The following is a 15,256-nucleotide window of genomic DNA, read 5'->3' as shown; positions in this document are numbered from 1 at the left end:
GGAGGGGAGGGAGGGAAGCCGAAGGGAAGCACGGGGTTAGAGACCAGCTGTGGAGAGCGGTAACCTGTTTTATTAACACGGGAACTGCACAGCTAGGACTTCAGCCAGTTGACCTGTAGCCAGTGACCAAGCCCCACACTTAGCAGCTTCTCAGGGACCCTCTGAGGGGTTCTCCCTGCTGCCAGCAGGGCAGGGGGTGAGAGAGCAGCAGGGACCCGGTGCACACAGCTATTCCTCGAAGAAGGCCAAGGTGAAGTCCCCGGCGTCATCTCCACACCACGGCTCCTCCAGCCGCTCTGGCTCTATCCCAACATCTTCCAGGAACTGCTCCAGGTCCAGGTCACTGGAGGTGTCATCGTCAGGGGGGACACCTCCAGCCTCCTGAGGACACTTCCAGCCTTCCTTCCCCACCACGGGACAGGCCCCACGATGAGCTGGTGGGGTCAGGTCCTTTGGTACCATTCTAGCTTCTTCGTCCTCAGACAAGCTGGTTACTGAGGCTTTGCTTTGAGGAGCTTTAAATTTTTTCTTAGGGCCTGGATGAAAAAGTGATGAAACTGAGAGTCCTATTAGGCCATTGTGAGATTTCACAAGTCAAACTCCTAAATTCCTATTTCCATAAAGGTCTCTGGGAAAGAGGCCTGTTCTCAACAGAAAGAAAATGGGCTTTGGTGTTAGAAAGACCTGGATTCAAGTAATGGATCCAGACATATGCTAGTCATGAGTCTTGAGCAAATTTTAAACCCTTTGGGGCCTTAGTCCCCTTATCTCTAAAATAGCAACTGTCCAACCATGGAGATATTGAAAGAATTAAAGGGAACCAGCAAGGAGTATCTACCTAGCCAGCTCACAGCAATACACAACAAATGTCAGGTCCCCCCTCCTCACCATTGTCCTGTCCTTAGATCAAATCCATTAATAACCATTATGTTTCTACAGGGTGTGCTACACTCTCCAATCTGAGATGCTTAATTTTTTTTTTAAGATTTTATTCCTTTGAGAGAGAGAGAAAGACAGACAGAGAGAGCACAAGGAGGGAGAGGGAGAAGCAGACACCCCGCTGAGCTGAAGATCACCCCCCACCCCCCGCCAGGACCTGCAGGTCATGACCTGAGCTGAAGGCAGATGCTTAACTTCTGAGTCACCCAGGCGCCCCTAATTTTTGTTCTTTTTAAAAGTAGTGAGGAACTATAAAGTTAAGAAATGACTTAACATGGGAGGGGAGACACAGACTTGAACCTCATCTCCCATAGTTCTGCCCAGGCCCTGAGCCTTACCTGGCTGGTCAGGCTCCGGTTTCCCATGCCCGTCTTTCCTTCCTATTACGGATACAGGAGGAGCTGCAGATTCATTTCCCAGAGATCTCTTCATCGTCTTCTTTTGCAGGGTCCCATCTCGTCCATTTGCTAGGCCTGCATCACCCCACCCCAACCATGAAGGATATTTGTTGGTTTCCCTCCAAATGACAGCTCAGCAAGGGTCCATAGACTCCCCTCAGTTAGTCTCTGCCTGCGTCCTCTGCTCATTCTCAATCAAGGGCGTTCTCTCGGTTCCCTCCTTTTCCCCAAATATTTCTCTCTCTCTCTCTCCAACTGCCCCCCTTCTTTTTTGGTCCTGGACCTTCTTCACCTTATGTTTTTCCTCATAGCCTCCTTCCTCCAGGAAGTCATCCTGCCTGGCTAAGAATTTAAGACATTCATTCCACCTTTAACCTAAGATTTTATAATCAGAACAGAGAAGCAAGGAGGCTACAGCTTCCCTGATGACACTAGTAGGATTCTTGACCATTTTTGCAGATTTTAGAGCTGAGACAGCCAGTAAGATCCGGTGACCTGCAGACCCCTCCCACTGTCTGCTTCTGCTCTGCTTCAATGGTACCACATACCTGTTCCCAGCTGGCTTGCTTACCTCTTGCCTTGGGTTTTTTGGTCTGAATTTTGGCTGGCTTGGGACTGGGCAAAGTTGGGTCCTAAGAATGGGAGAGAAAAATAAGAAAATATAAATGAAGTCATATAATTAGTGTTTTTAATAGACTGGGATGCTATGGAAATGATGAGTGCTTAGGGGAGTCAAATTGAGTTCTGTAGCTTGATCCTGTTTAAATCAATGACAACAAAGATAAAACTGTTCTCCTTTCCATTGTATTTGGTATTGATCAGTACAAAGCTTTATAGAGAAAGAAATAAAGTTAGGCCATGAACATGATAAAAAAAAAAAAAACTAGTAAAAATCAAATCAATGGGGCGCCTGGGTGGCTCAGTGGGTTAAGCCTCTGCTTTCGGCTCAGGTCATGATCCTAGGGTCCTGGGATCGAGCCCCGCATCGTGCTCTCTGCTCAGCAGGGAGCCTGCTTCCCCCTCTCTCTCCTTCTGCCTGCCTCTCTGCCTACTTGTGATCTCTGTCTGTCAAATAAATAAATAAAATCTTAAAAAAAAAAAATCAAATCAATGACTAGACTCTTTAAGTGTTGATCACTTCATAGTAATATAGATTTCAAATTATAATGTTGTACCCCTGAAACCTATACAGTGTTATAGGCCAATTTTGCCTCAACAAAAAAATAATTAAAAAAGAAAGTAAAAAAAAACCCTCTTTCAGGACTTCCAGTTTCCAGTTCTACGTGTAAGAGGTTTAGAAGTCATCACTCTAACAACAAGTAAAAAAACTGAACAGACTGAAAAATCAACAACTCTTTTTATTTTGATCAAAGAGAGAACGGGGTGCCTGGGTTAAGCCTCTGTCTTTGGCTCAGGTCATCATCTCAGGGTCCTGGGATCGAGCCCCGCATCAGGCTCTTTGCTCAGCAGGGAGCCTGCTTCCCCAGTCTGCCTCTCTGCCTACTTGTGATCTCTCTGACAAATAAAGAATTAAAATCTTTAAAAAAAAAAGGTGGGGGTGGGGGAAGGACACAGGGCCACCAAACCGCTGTCCTCAAGACTAAAGAGACAGAGAGGCAAATGTAGGAAGTCATACCTTACCAGGGCACAGACTCAGAAGCAGAAGAACCAGAACTTCCCACAAGAACCAATTCCAGGGCAGGAAAACCTCAACAGTACTAAATAAATTGTTCAGTGCAGACAAGTGTTGCCCAGTCTTACAGCGGCTTCCAGACCTTTGTGGGTTTGACCTCCAGGAGTCTGACCATGCTCTCACAGAAAATATCAGAGAGAAATCCCTTCATGCTTCCGGCAGAAGGAAGAGCAAAGGCAACATTTTGAAATATAGGTGAGCACTCTATTCTTCTGAAACAGGCCTTTTCTCAGGAGAAACTAGTTAACCATAGCCTAATCTACCAAGATATTATCAGAAACTGACTGTCCGGGGGAAGAGAAATATTTAACCCCTGCCACTCTAGCCATCCTGTCCCACCTAATGGGGGGGGGGGGAAACACTAAGAAACACCACGAAGTTCACAGTCCAGAGCATGGGTTCATTTAAAGACATGAGATCTAGGGTTGCCTGGCTGGTTCAGTTAGAAGTAGATACAACTCTTGATCTCAGGGTTGTGAGTTCAAGCCCCACATTGAGTGTAGAGATTACTTAAATAAGTAAAATGTTTTAAAAAAGAAAAAAGACATGAGACATAGTAGTAGGACCACAGAACACATCCCCTCCCCTGACCTTACCATCACACTACTAAAGGCATATTTAGGGATACCTGGGTAGCTCAGTTTGTTGGGCATCTGACACTTGATTTCAGCTTGGGTCATGATCTCAGGGTTGTGGGATCAAGCCCAACTGAGGCTTCACATTCAGCAGAAAGTCTGTTTAAGATTCTCTCTCCCCCTGCCCCTACCCTCACTGGTACTCTTCTCCTCCTCCCCTGCCAAAATAAATAAATAAATCTAAAAATAAATAAATAAAGGCATATTTACAACCATTTCTTTTATCTGGTATATTGTGTCTGGCAATCAATAAAAAACTACAAGGCTCACCAAAAGGCAAAAAAATGGGAGGGGGGGGGAGCCTGCCTGGGTGGCTCAGTGAGTTAAGCTTCTGCCTTTGCCTCAGGTCATAATCTCAGGGTCCTGGGATTGAGCCCCGCATCAGGCTCTCTGCTCAGCGGGGAGCCTGCTTCTCCCTCACTCTCTGCCTGCTGCTCTGCCTACTTGCGATCTCTCTCTCTGTCAAATAAATAAATAAAATCTTTTAAAAAACCCATAATTTGAACAGACAGAACAAATATCAAAACAGGACATGGCATGGAATTATCAGATTGGAATGAAATCAAAGATGATTAAAATGTAAAGAGCTCTAATGGATAAAGTAGCATTCAAGAACAGATGGGTGATGTAAGCAGAAGGATAAAAATCCTAAGAAAGAATAGGAAGGAAGTGCTAGAGATCAAAAACACTCTAATAGAAATAAAGAAAATGCCTTTGGTGGGCTTATTAGTAGACTGAATTCCTGAGCTTGAGGTTATCTCAACAGAAACCTTCAAAGCTGAAAAGCAAAGAAAACAAAGACTGAAAAGAAAAAAAAGAACATCATATCCAAGAATTGTGGGACAACTGTAAAATGTGTAACGTATGCACAATGGGGATACCAGAAGGAGAAGGAAAAAAGAAAGAAACCCAAGAAATACTAAAGGCAATAATGACTGAGAAGTTTATCAAATTAATGTCAGACACCAAACCACAGATTCAGGAAGCTTGGAGAACACCAAGAGGATAAATGCCAAACAGCCCCATACAGGTGTGTTATTTTCAAACTATAGAAGATCAAAGATAAAGAAAAAGCCCTGGGGTTTAAGGAGTATACTTGTTGTGATGAGCACTGATGATGTATGAAGTGCTGAATCACTAGATTGTACACCTGAAACTAATATTACACTGTATGTTAACTAACTGGAATTTAATAACTTTTAAAAAAAGGAAAAAATAAAAGCCTTGGAAGAAGCCAAAGAAAAAGAATACCTTACCTGATATGCTAAGGAAGGGGAGAAAATCGAATCATATAAAATGCTCAGTTAAAGCCACTTGGGGGGTGGGGAGGGGCACCTGGGTGGCCCAGTCGGTTAAGCATCCAACTCTTATGTTTTGGCTCAGGCCATGATCTCAAGGTCATGAGATCAAGCCCCAAGTCAAGAGCCACCCTGAGCATGTACCCTGCTTAAGATTCTCTCTCTCCCTCTCCCTCTGCCCTTCCCCACCACTTGCACACACACTGTCTCTCCCTCTCTCTCTCTAAAATCAAAACAAGACAAAAAACCATTTGGGGGGTGCCTGCTTGGCTCAGCTGGTAGAGCATGAGACTCCTGATCTTGGGGATTGTAAGTTCAAGACCCACATTGTGTGTAGAGATTAGTTAAAAAATAAAATCTTTTTAAAAAACCCAAACACTTGGCTGGAAAAGAATGGAAAACAAAAATGGACACAGGTAGAATATCAGGAAGGATACAGTTGAACTCAACAACAGTACTGATCAACTGGATATAAGTAACATCTACAGATTACTTTGTTATATTCAACAACAGCAGAATACATATTCTTCTCAAGCTCACATGGAGCATTCACCAAGACTGATCGCATTCTGAGCCATAAAACAAAACTTAAACAAAATTTAACATACTTAAAAGAATAGAAATCATACAGTGTTTGCTCCCAAACCACAACAGAGTTAAACTAGAAATCAGTAACAGAAAGATAACTAAAAAGTCCCCAAATAATAAAGATTAAAAAACACACTTTTTTTTTTAAGATTTTATTTATTTGACAGAGAGAGAGAGAGAAGATCACAAGTAAGCAGAGAAGCAGGCAGAGAGAGACGAGGAAGCAGTCTCCCTGCCATACAGAGAGCCCAATGTGGGGTTCGATCCCAGGACCCTGAGATCATGACCTGAGCCGAAGGCAGAGGCTTAACCCACTTGAGCCACCCAGGCGCCCCTAAAAAACACACTTCTAAGTAACACATGGGTCAAAGAAAAAATCACAAGAGAAATTTTAAAATACTGAACTAAATGAAATTTAAAATATAAACTAAATGAAAAAGAACACAATTTATTAAAATTTGTGGGACACAACAAAAGCAGTACTTAAAGGAAAATTTAGCACTGGACACATACATTAGAAAAGAAGAAAGACCTAAAATCAGTAGTCTAAGTTTCAGCCTTGGGAACTAGAAAAAGAAGAGTAAGTTAAATCCAAAGTGAGCTGGAGAAAAGAAATAATAAGAATTGGAACAGAAATTGATGAGGTTATGAGAACAGGAAATCCATAGAGAAAATCAATGAAACAAAAAAGCTGATTCTTGGGGCGCCTGGGTGGCTCAGTGGGTTAGGCCGCTGCCTTCGGCTCGGGTCATGATCTCAGAGTCCTGGGATCGAGCCCCACGTCGGGCTCTCTGCTCAGCGGGGAGCCTGCTTCCTCCTCTCTCTCTGCCTGCCTCTCTGCCTGCCTCTCTGCCTGCTTGTGATCTCTCTGTCAAATAAATAAATTTTAAAAATCTTTAAAAAAAAAAAAAGCTGATTCTTTAAAAAGATCAATAAAACTGATAAGCCTCTAGTCAAACTAAGAAAAAGAGAGAGAGGAAACAAATTACTAATACTGGAAAATATACTACAGAGTCCATGAACATTAAAAGGATAATAAAGGAATACTACAAATAATTCTATGCAAACAAATTTGATAACCAAGAGGAAATGGACCAATTCCTTAAAAGATATAATCTGTCTAAATTCACACAAAAAGAAACAGACAATCTGAATAGGTCTATATCTATTAACAAAATTGAATCAGTAACTAGTAGTCAACCTTCCAAAACAGAAAGCACCAGACTTATGGGTTCACTGGTGAATTCCACCAAACATTTAGGGAAGAAATTATGCCTATTCTCCATAACCTCTTTAGAGAAAAGAAGCAGACAATACTTCCTAATTCTATGAGGCCACCATTACCTGAATACCAAAACCAGACAAAGACATTACAAGAAAACCACGGACCAATGTATCTTATGAAAAGAGATACAAAAATCCTCAACAAAACATTACTAAATTAAATCCAACAATGTACAAACAGAAGTATATACCGTGAACAAATGGGATTTATTCAATGCATGCAAGACTTGTCTGACATTTGAAAATCAATGAATGTAATCCATCACATTAGTGGGCTAAATAAGAAAAATCACATGATCATAATAACAATAGATATAGAAAAAGTGTTTGACAAAATCCAACACCCATTCATGATCGAAACTCTCAGTAAACAAGAAAGAGAGGGTAACTTCCTCAACTTGACAAAGAACATCTACAAAAAAACTAAAACTGGGGGAGCCTAGGTGGCTCAGTGGGTTGAGCCTGTGCCTTCGGCTAGGGTCATGGTCTCGGGGTCCTGGGATCAAGCCCCCTATAAGGCTCTCTGCTCAGCGGGGAGCCTGCTTCCCCCTTTCTCTCTGCCTGCCTCTCTGCCTACTTGTGATCTCTTTCACTCTCTCTCTCTCTCTGTCAAATAAATAAATAAAATCTTTAAAAAAAAAAAAAAAACCTAAAACTAATATCATACTTAATGCCGAGAAACTAGAAGACTTCCCCCTAAGATCAGGAACAAAGGAAGGATGTTCTCTCTCATCAATCCTTTTCAACATCATATTGGAAGTTCTAAGTAATGTAGTTAGACAAAAAGAAATAAAAGATATAGATATTGGGAAGAAATACAGTTGACCCTTAAACAATGCAGGGGTTAGGGGTACTGACCCCTCAAACAGTGGAAAATTTGTACATAACTTTTGACTCCCCCAAAACTTAACTACTAATAGCCTACTATTGACTGGAAGCCTTACCAATAACACAGATGATTCACATGTATTTTGTACATTATATGTATTATATGCCGTATTCTCACATTAAAGGTGGAGAAAAGAAAATATTCAAATCATAAGGAAGAGACAATGTATTTACAATACTGCACTATATTTATGGGGGGAAAATCCACCTATAAGTGGACCCACATAGTTCAAACCTGTTCAAGGATCAACTGTAAAACTGTCTTTGTTTGGGGGCGCCTGGGTGGCTCAGTGGGTTAAGCCGCTGCCTTCAGCTCAGGTCATGATCTCAGGGTTCTGTGATCGAGTCCCGCATCGGGCTCTCTGCTCAGCGGGGAGCCTGCTTCCCTCTCTCTCTCTCTCTCTCTCTCTCTCTGCCTGCCTCTCTGTCTACTTGTGATCTCTCTCTGTCAAATAAACAAATAAAATCTTAAAAAAAAAAAACTGTCTTTGTTTGCATATAACATAATCACCAAATAGGAAAATCCAAGAGAATCAACAAAAACTCCAGAACTAACAAACGTTAATAGTAGACTGCATGGGACGCCTGGGTGGCTCAGTTGGTTGGACGACTGCCTTCGGCTCAGTTCATGATCCCGGAGTCCCGGGATCGAGTCCCGCATCGGGCTCCCAGCTCCATGGGGAGTCTGCTTCTCCCTCTGACCTTCTCGCTCATGCTCTCTCTCACTGTCTCTCTCTCAAATAAATAAATAAAATCTTAAAAAAAAATAGTAGACTGCATGTTCATATATAAAAGTCTATCACTTTCTTATATACTAGCAATGAACAAGTGGAATTTGACATTAAAAACACAATACCACTTATAGTAGCACCAAAAAATTTAAATACTTAGGTATAATTTTAACAAAATATGTGCAAGATCTATATGAGTAAAATTACAAAAATTCTCATTAATAAAATCAAAGAATTAAATAGATATTCCATGTTTGTGGATAGGAAAACTTCATTATTGTCAACAGTTAATGTTTCCCAGCCTGATAGAGTCAATGCAATTCCAAACAAAATCCTAGCAAGTTATTTTGTAGGTATCAACAACTGATTCTACAGTTATATGGAAAGGCAAAAGACCCAGAATAGCCAACACAATATTGAAGAGGGACAAAGCCGGAGGACTGACCCTAGCCAACTTTAAGACTTATTATAAAGTGACAGTAATCAAGACAATGTGGAATTGGCAAAAAAAAAAAAAAAAAAAAAGGTCAATGGGACAGAATAGAGGGTCCCAAAATAGACCCACATAAAAACAGTCAGCTGATCTTTGACAAGACAGCAAAGGCAATGACAGTCTTTTCAACAAATACACTTGAAACACCGGACATCCACATGCAAAAAAAATGAACCTAGACATAAGCCTTACACCCTTCACAAAAATTTACTCAAAATGTATTATAGATCTAATGTAAAACTATAAAACTCCTGGAAAATAACATAGGAGAAAAGGTAGATAACCTTGGGTATGGCAATGACTTTTTATATACAACACCAAAGGCATGATCCAAGAAAGAAACAATTAATAGACTAACCTCATTAAAATTAAAAACATCCGTTCTGCAAAAGATAATGTCAAGAGAATGAGAAAACCAGCCACCGACTGGGAGAAAATACTGGTGAAAGACACATTTGATTGAGGACTCTTATCTAAACACAAACAACTCATAAAACTCAACAATAAAGAAAATAACCCAATTAAATAAATGGACCAAATACTTTAGTGGGCACATCACCAAAGAAGATATACATATGGCCACTGGGATTATGAAAAGATGCTCCAGATCATATGTCATCAGGGAAATGCAAATTAAAACAACAATGAGGGGCGCCTGGGTGGCTCAGTGGGTTAAAGCCTCTGCCTCCAGCTCAGGTCATGATCCCAGGGTCCTGGTATGGAGCCCCACATCGGGCTCTCTGCTCAGCGGGGAGCCTGTTTCCCCCTCTCTCTCTGCCTGCCTCTCTGCCTACTTGTGATCTTTCTCTCTGTCAAATAAATAAATAAAATCTTTAAAAATAAATAAATTAATTAAAACAACAATGAAATACCACTGCATACCTATTAGAATGGCTAAATCTGGAACACTGATAACACCAAATACTAGCAAGGATGTAAAACAACAAAAAATCTCATTCAGAGGCGCCTGGGTGGCTCCGTAGGTTGAGCCACTGCCTTCCACTCAGGTCATGATCTCAGGGTCCTGGTATCAAGCCCCACATTGGGCTCTCTACTCAGCGGGGAGCCTGCGTCCCCCCACCCTCTCTGCCTGCCTCTCTGCCTACTTCTCATCTCTCTCTCAGTCAAATAAAAAAAAAAAAATCTCATTCAGTGCTGATAGGAACGCAAAATGGTATAGCCACTTTGGAAGACAGTCTGTTCTCTTACAAAACTAAGCATCCTCTTACCATACAATCCAAGCAATCAAGCTCCTTGGTATTTACCCAAAGGAGCTGAAAACTTATGTTCTCACAAAAACCTGTATGCAGCTGTTCATAGCAGCTTTATTCATAATTGTCCAAATTTGGAAGCAACGAAGATGTCTTTCAGTAAGTGAATGGATAAATAAATATGGTACATCCAGAAAATGGAAAAATTCAGAGGAAAAAAAAAGATACAAGCTATCCAACCATGAAAAGACACAAAGGAAACTTAAATGAATATTTCTCAGAAACCAGTCTGAAAAGGATATACATGTATTATTCCAACTGTATGATGTTCTTGAGAGGGCAAAACTACTGAGACAATAAAAAGATCAGGTGTTGTCAGGGGTTGCAGGGAGAGGGGTGAATAGGTAGAGCACACTGGATTTTTAGGGCTGTGAAAATATTCTGCATGATGCTACAGTGATGTACACATATTGTCTATATTTGTCCAAATCCACAGAATATAATATAACTGCAAGATTGAACTCTAATGTAAACAATGGACTTTGGGTGATTACAATGTGCCAGTGTAGGTTCATCAACAAACAGACACACCACTCTGCTGGAGTGTTGATAATGGGAAAGGCTATGCATGTGTACAGGCAGGAGGCATATGGGAACTCCCTGTACTTTTCTCTCAATTTTGCTGGGAACCTAAAACCACCCTTTAAAAAAGTCTTTTTAAGGGGCGCCTGGGTGGCTCAGTGGGTTGAGCCTCTGCCTTCAGCTCAGGTCATGATCCCAGGGTCCTGGGATCAGGCCCCGCATCGGGCTCTCTGCTCAGTGGGGAGCCTGCTTCCTCCTCTCTCTCTGCCTGCCTCTCTGCCTACTTGTGATCTCTGTCTGTCAAATAAATAAATAAAATATTTTTAAAAAAATAAAAAAGTTTTTTTAAGTACTTTTTTAAAATCGGTATTTCAGGCTAGGGTGCCTGGGTGGCTCAGTCGGTTAAAGCATCCAACTCTTGGTTTTGGCTCAGGTCACGATCTCAGGATCATGAGATCAAGCCCTGCATTGGGCTCCCACTCCGCACAGGGTCTGCTTGGGATTCTCTCTCCCTCTCTTTCTGCCCCTCTGTCCCACACACACACAGTCTCTCTTTCTCTCAAATAAAGAAATCTTTTTAAAAAATTTTTTTAAATCTATATTTCATATGTTTAAAAAAAAAGCATAAGGAGGCAAGTGAATGAATATTAAGCCACTTAAGATTAAGGGTCCACACAAGGGAGGACAGAGAGTGAAGAGAGGCAAACTGCTATTCTCTGAAATGGCTCCAGGAAGAACCAAACCACTACATTAAGATCTGAGATGATGGGGCGCCTCAGTGGCTCAAAGGGTTTGGCCTCTGCCTTCGGCTCAGGTCATGGTCTCGGGGTCCTGGGATCGAGCCCTGCATCGGGCTCTCTGCTCAGCGGGGAGCCTGCTTCCCCTTCTCTCTCTGCCTACCTGTGATCTCTCTCTCTGTGTCAAATAAATAAATAAAAATTAAAAAAAAAAGATCTGAGATGATAAGAAATAAGTTCCTGGAAATGTGAGATATTAGAGAGAATAACTGAGGAAAGAGGAGAGTCTCCTTCCCTGAAGACCCCTAAGAGATAAGATCAGCTAGTGAGCGCCACCCTAAGGCAGGCACAGGATGGTTCCCTACTAAATAGAAACCCTTGCCAACCAGATGTCCTACAGGAATCTCCGAAAAGCCATCCCCAAGATCAATCTTACTTTTTTCTCTTCCTCCTCCTCCAACTCCTCTGCCTCCAACTCTGAATCTTCCTCTTCTTTCTCCAGGCAGGAATCTGGGCTGCTAGTCCCAGAGAGCCTTAAGTCTAGAACAGGAATAGGAAGGAAAGGCTAAAGAATTGATCCAATGAACTAGATGATGAGTTAAAAGCGCTAATCCCAGAGAAGCAGTCTTCTAACTCTGCCTTTCATGTCCCAGTGGTCTTTTCTCCATAAAACATGGCCCTGGAGTATCACGGCTCCACCTTTTCCAAAGTCCCGTCACTCTTCAACATGCACCCTCCCTCCCCACCCTCTTTTTCCCTTCATTCATCTCTTCCCCCATCCCTCTATCCATCCATCCACCCTGGACACGCGGTCAATGGCATTCATGGACAGCCTCCTATTAGAGAATCCAGAACTGGGTGGATGGCATTGGATACAAAATAAAGGTTCAGTTGCTGCCCTCATGAAGGACCTCCCTCTCTATGTCCTCTCCTCACCTCCCTCTCTAGTCCTCATCCTCCTACTGATCCTACCTTTTCCTTCCCCACTACTGTCAGATCCATTATATCGGCTCCGGAAACCAAACAAATTAACCCGTTCCTGAGGGGACCAAGAAACAAAAGCATCAACCACTATCTCCCGGGGATAATTTTTGCCCTCTGACTTTAAGACTTTAGTTATGGACTTTATATTCATATTCTATACCATTTTTACCTGAAATTTCGTGTTCTATTTATCTCAATTTCTGTGACGATCGACTATTATAATATTATCTTTCCATTTTTATATTATATAGTTATATGCTATATTAATATAACCTCTTTTTTCCACTTTTTTAAATAATTCAGTCTGTCATTCTCCACCATACCCCCCAAAGGAAGAATTTGAGGATGAATATTGGCCCTGCATTTTTAAAAGAGAGGTTGAGACACATTCATCAGATCTAAAGTTAAATAGGGAGGTAGGATGCCTCCCACTACAAAATGTCTCTCTGTGGAATGAGAGAAGATTCTATTTGTCCAAGGGTAGGGGAGAGAATAAGTAATTTAAGGAGTCAAGGGAATCTGACCTGGGAAGCAAAGACTAATTCTAAGACTAAGACTGGATGATGGGGAAAGACAAGCCACTTTTCCGTAGTACAGAGTATATGGTTTGCTTTGTGTCCCAAGTCCCAAAGTGGAGCAGGTGTGTGGTCTGAACGTTCTCCCACCTGAATACTGATCTGTTCTGCCTCTTGAGCCATCGACAGGGCTGCTCCCAGCTTCTGGTTGCAGTCCTTGTTCCTGCACTTTTTCTGAAATAGAAAAAGATTAAAGTCAATGATGAGTATTAAAGAAGTGACTCCAAGGGCGCCTGGGTGGCTCAGTGGGTTAAGCCGCTGCCTTTGGCTCAGGTCATGATCTCAGGGTCCTGGGATCGAGTCCCACATCGGGCTCTCTGCTCGGCAGGGAGCCTGCTTCCTTCTCTCTCTCTCTCTCTGCCTGCCTCTCTGTCTACTTGTGATCTCTCTCTGCCAAATAAATAAATAAAATCTTTAAAAAAAAAAAAAAAAAAAAAAAAAGAAGTGACTCCAACATACTGCTACTCACCAGACAGGATCTTTAAACACGTTTATTTCCAGTTCCTGGTATTGATACAATACTCCTATTCTTAATATTTTGAGCTTAGAGACATAATCTCCCTTTATTTCCCCATAACAAACCTGTTATCAACGGCTAGCAATACAGTCAACCAATATTTTGGTGTCCTCTCCACAGTAAATCCCATGTACATTTGGAGAGGCAAGATTAAAGGAGCTCAAGTGATTCCACTGTTAAGCTTCTCACAAACTTCTTCAAATCCAGATGCTTGGTTTAATACTGCCTGATTTTTGAAGGCTCCCAGAGCTGCCGGACCTCTGCTCATTTCTAAGGCTGGTTGAAACCAAAGAGCTTGTAGGCAGGAAACATTATTTAGTTCATTCATTGGTTCTCAACCAGGGGAGGTTTTTGCCTCCCAGAAGATATTTGGTGATGTCTAGAGACAATGTTTTTTGGTGGTCACAACTGAGGCCAGGGGCAGGAGCATCCCTTGGCTAGATGCCAGAAGAGCCCAGGGATGCTGTTAAACATGCTAAAATATATAAGACAGGCCTCCACAACAAAAAATTATCAGGCCCCAAATGTCAATGGTACCAAGGCTGAGAAACCCTGAGATGATATGTGCTCTCATTTCCTCCACACCTGACCGGACTACACTGTAGAAAACTGCCCTCTTCAGGGAGACTCCCTGCCTGCAGGCAGGGAAGGAGACTAAGAAAAATCATTATCCTGTTGCAACCCTGGTAGAAAGAAGAGTCCCTCGTGAACAACTTGACCCTTGCACACTTGATCAGATCGGACTGTCTCCCAACACAGCGTCCCCTGGGAGAAAATCAGGTTAAATAAAGGACAGATCCAGTTTTCAGGTTCCCTGTGTTACCCCCAAGGGTTGCTTTACCATTCCGGCTAGCTCCAGGGACAGCTCCTGGAAGTTCTTCAGCATGTTGACTGGGATCCAGGCACGAGAGACTGTTTCTCCAAAAAATGTCACGTGGTATTTAGACTGAAATTAAAAAAAAAAAAATGGTTTTCTTATGGCCTCTAGTCCTTCTCCTTGCTTTGGGCCTCTAGCCAGAAAAGGTAGAAGAACTGAGGATTCATAAAAGGAAGGAGGTAGTGGTCCTCCTCTGATGCCATAAACCTGACCCAACTAGTCCACCTCAGCCTGCTGCTTCCAGCCTGACCTCAGAAATCCTAACCAAAGCACATTTATCAGAACCATAAATGTCCTAGTAATGGTTAAATATTTATTTTTTTATAAAGATTTTTATTTATTTGACAGAGAGAGACACAGCGAGAGAAGGAACACAAGCAGGGGGAGTAGGTGAGGGAGAAGCAGGCTCCCCGCTGAGCAGGGAGCCTGATGCAGGGCTCCATCCCAGGACCCTGGGATCATGACCTGAGCCATAAGGCAGACGGTTAACAACTGAGCCCACCAGGCACCCTAATGGTTAAATATTTAATCAGATACAAGTTTATTTCTATATGTGGGTAGTTATTTCTGTTTTTGTCACTCTAGGTAAGTGTCTATTCCTGCTGATGTCTGCTGGCTATGTCTAACTCTGTACACCAGTTAGGACGGGTTTGCTCATTACTCTGGCCTGAGCCAGGAAAACTCACCGGCAGGGAATCAAGATGAGAAGCAAAAAGAAAATATTCCCCCAGGTCAGGATCAGATTCTACCATGCCTGGCCACCTGGAGAAGACACTCAGGTTTAGGGACAGAAGAGGAAGGGTTTAGAAGAACACAATACAAACTC

The 15,256-nt window shown here is 42.2% G+C and overlaps 1 protein-coding gene across 7 annotated transcripts in view; it reads right to left on the bottom strand.

Moving 5' to 3' along the window:
• Positions 1-52: 52 nt before the first annotated feature.
• Positions 53-15,256, bottom strand: part of ZCWPW1 (zinc finger CW-type and PWWP domain containing 1) — a 34,294-nt gene continuing 19,090 nt past the window's right edge. For 6 of the 7 annotated variants that reach the window (XM_047713461.1, XM_047713465.1, XM_047713462.1 and 3 more), the window contains 8 exons: positions 15,117-15,192; positions 14,395-14,499; positions 13,127-13,210; positions 12,450-12,516; positions 11,914-12,017; positions 1,909-1,969; positions 1,278-1,412; positions 53-536 (listed from right to left, as the gene is read on the bottom strand). In XM_047713461.1, the coding sequence (XP_047569417.1) occupies positions 229-536; positions 1,278-1,412; positions 1,909-1,969; positions 11,914-12,017; positions 12,450-12,516; positions 13,127-13,210; positions 14,395-14,499; positions 15,117-15,192 (940 nt within the window). In that variant the 3' untranslated portion in view covers positions 53-228. The remainder of the gene's footprint in view (positions 537-1,277; positions 1,413-1,908; positions 1,970-11,913; positions 12,018-12,449; positions 12,517-13,126; positions 13,211-14,394; positions 14,500-15,116; positions 15,193-15,256) is intronic. The other variant, XM_047713466.1, reaches the window with a different exon arrangement.

The sequence above is a fragment of the Lutra lutra genome, chromosome 18 (assembly GCF_902655055.1).
Source record: "Lutra lutra chromosome 18, mLutLut1.2, whole genome shotgun sequence".
NCBI classification, from domain to species: Eukaryota; Metazoa; Chordata; class Mammalia; order Carnivora; family Mustelidae; genus Lutra; species Lutra lutra.
This window is presented reverse-complemented; position numbering and strand designations above follow the sequence as displayed.